Source organism: Labeo rohita, chromosome 5 (assembly GCF_022985175.1).
Source record: "Labeo rohita strain BAU-BD-2019 chromosome 5, IGBB_LRoh.1.0, whole genome shotgun sequence".
NCBI lineage: Eukaryota > Metazoa > Chordata > Actinopteri > Cypriniformes > Cyprinidae > Labeo > Labeo rohita.
In genome coordinates this window covers 12,109,134-12,113,392 of record NC_066873.1, presented here as the reverse complement: position 1 = coordinate 12,113,392, position 4,259 = coordinate 12,109,134, and the positions used below count along the sequence as shown (strand labels likewise).

Here is a 4,259-nt window from a genome sequence, read left to right as displayed (position 1 = left end):
AACGCCTCACTTCCGGAGTGTCTGCGGCACAGCGCTTCGGCTGGAATTATGGGAAAAGGCCTGACAAATGAAAAGACTTCATACCTATACATGCCACATAAGAATTCTCATTTATAACGTCTCTTGAAAAATATATTGTGTTTTATCAAATGACAGGACATTTCAAGCAGTGACAGCAGGGTCCTGCAGCTAGGCAATATTTTATACATTACACTATTGTAAACATTTCTACCTGCATCACTCCAGACAGACAGATATTACAAATTCATCATTGTCTTTTACATCTTAAAGGAGACTCTGGGTGTTAAGACTTGAATGGCTTAATTATATAACGTAAATGATGTCTCATACTGAAGTATGTAGTAGAAAACCCAAGATTTACGTCATTTAAAAAATCCACAACGTTTTCTACATATTTTGGACTATGGGGGCGCCATTATGACGTAAAATGGTTGCACTTGGTGAGCTACTGGGGCTAACTTACCTGTTGCTATTTTTACCGCAACACAACTACTGATATGATGACCACAGCTACTGAAAGAGTTAGCTTACAGGTTGCGATGGATATGAGTGTAGGCTTAAACCAAATGGTGTACCATTGATTTTCCCCACAAGGAGTTTAAACGCCCCCGTGAAATCCGCGCTGAGAGATTTCTTCAGTGGCTGCGGCAACATGACAAGGGTTTGCACGTTTGCATCCCGCCAGGATGGCATCTAGCGTTTCTTGTTTCTGCCGTTTGTGAGCTCTTTCAGTAGCTGTGGTCAGTGTTGGGCTAGTTAGTCAAACAATGTAATATATTACTCATTACTAGTTGCCCCTTTCGAAAGTAATTTTGTTACTTGTTATTTTCTGGCAACAGTAATTAGTTAGACTACTTTTTCTTCACGCCCCACAGAAGTTGTAACTGTGTATCTTTCAAATAAAATTCTTCTAGAATGTTACTAACAACATATTTCTGCCTCATCATTTGACCAAAATCCACATTGGATCCACAATAGTGATTGATAGTGACATAGTGACAAGTGTTGTATTAATCTTAGTAACTGTCATAGCTTGAAGCTAATTGTAATTACTCTGTTACCCATATGTGATTCTATTTCATTTGATGTATTTTATCAAATCACATAAGTTTGTAAGAAACTGTAATTTTCCAAAAATATTTTTAATTATAGTGATATCCTGTACTGCATGCTGATCGGAGGGATGCGGGTGGGATGTAATGCCTGAGTGAAGTAAAGCCACAACTTACACAACAGTGTTCAAATCATCTTTTTGACAAAATCCATATAATGCAATGCTTCTATCTGCTGAATGTAAGCTTTTCCATATTCCAGTGCCCTAGAAAAGTGGGGTTTTGGACAATATTGGCATGAATCCTTTTTAATATGTGATAATTTTGCACTGATAAGGGACAACACATACTACGAAAACATATTTTATTACATAAACAGTTTATATATAGAAAAAACATACATTTTCAATTAATCAAAATATCCAGCATTAGCAGCTGTTACAGCTCTGCATAATCTGGGCCTAAATTCATTGTATTCTAAACTTAATTGAAAATCAATTGTTGACGGTATTAAGGTGTGCTGACCCAAAAATCTTTTAAAAACCTGGGCCAAGTTTAAACCAGTAACCAGGCATCACAGCTGGCAAAGGGGCCATTATTATGTAATCAAAATAAAAATTATTATTGCTGGTCTTCAATGATAATGTCAAGTTACTTTAATGTATTTGCACCCAAAAAAATTATAAGGATTTATGCTGATATCATCCAAAACTACACTTTGCCAGGGGTGTTTCCAAACTTTTGGAGGGCAGTGTATATAAATAAATTGATTTAACTGATGATTTTCATGACCTTGTTAACACTATGTGGAATATTTGTACTTTTAAAAATGTCATCAAGGCTATATGTTAGCAAATTACACAAAAACCAATACAAATTAAAATGTCAATTGGTAAACTTATCAAATGTCCCCTTACATTGTCATCATATTCCTATATTCTGGGTCATTCAGATTATGCATTGCTATATAACACTTTGTGACAGTTTATGGCTGTTTTATGTCTTACATGTACAGGGACAAAGTCTATACTGCCACCTTTTAGATAAAATACCAATGAATGACAGACAAAACACTTCAACATTAACATGTTTTATTGCATGAAAATCTTGAACAATGCCAAAACAGTTTGTAAACTTTTGCGTTGTAACAGAGGCAAACAGAGAAAAAAAAAAGTCAAAAGTACCTCAGTTTGACATGTTCTGTCCAAATTCTGTCTATTTTTATATTTTCCCTTTATTTTCCCTTAATATTTTCAACCGTTAAAGTGTTTATCTGAAGCAGTATTCATAGGGAGTTTTTTGCTCTGAGTGCGTTCTCCTAGGAAGGGCGGAGAGCATCAAGCAACACCCGTGTTGAAAACACTTTGGACGTCACCATCATTGTTGCACTGCCCAGGAGTCCAACAAACAGAGAAGAAAAACTGCTGAGAAATGCAAAACAAATTAGAATTAGAAGGACGACAGAAAGGAGGTTAAAGTGATAGCCTCAACAAAACTGAAAGTTCTGTCATCATTTACTCACCCTCTTTTTATTCCAAACCTGTATGACTTCCTTTCTCCTTAGGAACACAAAAGAAGATACTCTGAAGAATGCTGGTAACCAAACAGTTCCCACTGACTTTTTGTCCATGCATAGAAGTCAGTAGGAACTGATACTGTACATTCATCAAAATATCTTTCTTTCTTTAGAATGACTTGAGGGTGAGTAAATGATGCCAGAGTTTTCATTTTAGGTGAACTATCCCTTTAATATGTGCATTATGCTGATATCACAACAAAAAAGGCTCTATGTCAGATTATTCTCACCTCTATGATCAGCTCATGCTTATTTCTTCAAGGCCTGCTCAATGGCAGTCAGAATTGCTTTAAATTTAGCATCTGAGTCCACAAATCCATCTCCATTCTGTCAAAGAAATTATTGGCCAAACGTAAAATACTGTGCCATATTAGATTTTAGTAGCACACCAGTCAATCAAAAATAACGTACTGTGCAATAGTCAAGACATGTAACTGTACAATGAAGTGCAATTTAAGTGAGTTTCACTATGAAGACAAATGCAATATATAAAACTGTGATCTTCCAGAACAAACACAATTAGTAAAAAAAAAATTATTACCTTCTTTGAGTGCACCAACTTGTTGTTTACCTCCACCTCAAACCAGCCTGTGGTTGAGGGTGTGCCCTCACCAGTCTGAGTATGGAAATTGATAGTAAAATTAGAACAAAAAGAACTTTTGTACATGCACATTTAACAATACATTTTATTTTCAAAATTACAACAAAAGACAATCATATAAATAACATACGATCTCAAGTTCGCCTGGGAATTCATCCTCAAGCAGTGTCTTGAGTTTGGTGAACTTTTTGCAAAACAGAAGAAACATAGGTCATGTAGATGGACACCAGTTTTATATTATTATATTATATTACATTACATTACATTAAATGTGAGCAAATAAAACTTACCTTGGGCCTGTACCCTCATCCACCACTAGGAGATGACAAACACAAACACAATTATTTAAATGACATCCACCTCATTGGCCAAACAGAAATTTGCATGCTAACTATGCTTTTTTCAACCTATGAGAAGAAGTGAGATCCAGTGAATGAGCCAATGCATTTATTTACAGTAACCTTTCTGATTCAGTAAAGAGTAAAGATTTAATCCATGCTGGAATCCAAACAATTCAGCTGAACAATGCTGCTAGACAATAAACAAACAAAGGCACGGGTGTTCCTGAGCAACTAGAACTAACCGAGCGAAGCAACAACAGCAACGCTCCCTGTTCTTGTCGTGATTATTGCATGGCATATAACATATATTAAATATATTAACATATATTAAAAGCTTTAATCTGTTAAATCCGTTTAGGTTATATTTTTATTTAAATTAAGCGTGTAGTGTACGTCAATTGAATTTTTAAAAAGTAAATTTTTTAATAAGCCTTGTCTTTGCAGCGAAATAAATAGTGTAATGACCTACCAATAAATGATATGAACTTTGACGGTCATCATGACAGTTGCTGCGAGTCTTGACTGGATCAAGCGGTGTTTGTGCTGTGGTGCGTGCAGAAGAGCAACTGAGCGAAATACTTTCGGTCCTGGGTAATATTGTAATGCCGTTTCCTGGATTGTTATGAAAGATTTGAGGCGGAGCCAGTGGCGCATCATTCTGCACCACC

At 35.8% G+C, this 4,259-nt stretch overlaps 1 protein-coding gene across 3 annotated transcripts; it reads right to left on the bottom strand.

Moving 5' to 3' along the window:
• Positions 1 to 2,147: 2,147 nt before the first annotated feature.
• selenow1 (selenoprotein W, 1) lies at positions 2,148 to 4,225 on the bottom strand. Of its 3 annotated transcripts, none has more exons than XM_051108776.1 (6): positions 4,061 to 4,225; positions 3,541 to 3,565; positions 3,381 to 3,434; positions 3,191 to 3,265; positions 2,880 to 2,976; positions 2,148 to 2,497 (listed from the first exon to the last, which is right to left on the bottom strand). In XM_051108776.1, exons 1-5 carry the CDS (start codon positions 4,090 to 4,092, stop codon positions 2,899 to 2,901), a joined length of 264 nt encoding a protein of 87 aa, XP_050964733.1. In that variant the 5' UTR covers positions 4,093 to 4,225; the 3' UTR covers positions 2,148 to 2,497; positions 2,880 to 2,898. The 3 variants fall into 3 exon arrangements, with proteins under 3 accessions (XP_050964733.1, XP_050964734.1, XP_050964735.1); XM_051108777.1 differs by having other exon boundaries at positions 2,148 to 2,494; XM_051108778.1 differs by having other exon boundaries at positions 2,451 to 2,632.
• Between the last annotated feature and the right edge of the window lie 34 nt (positions 4,226 to 4,259).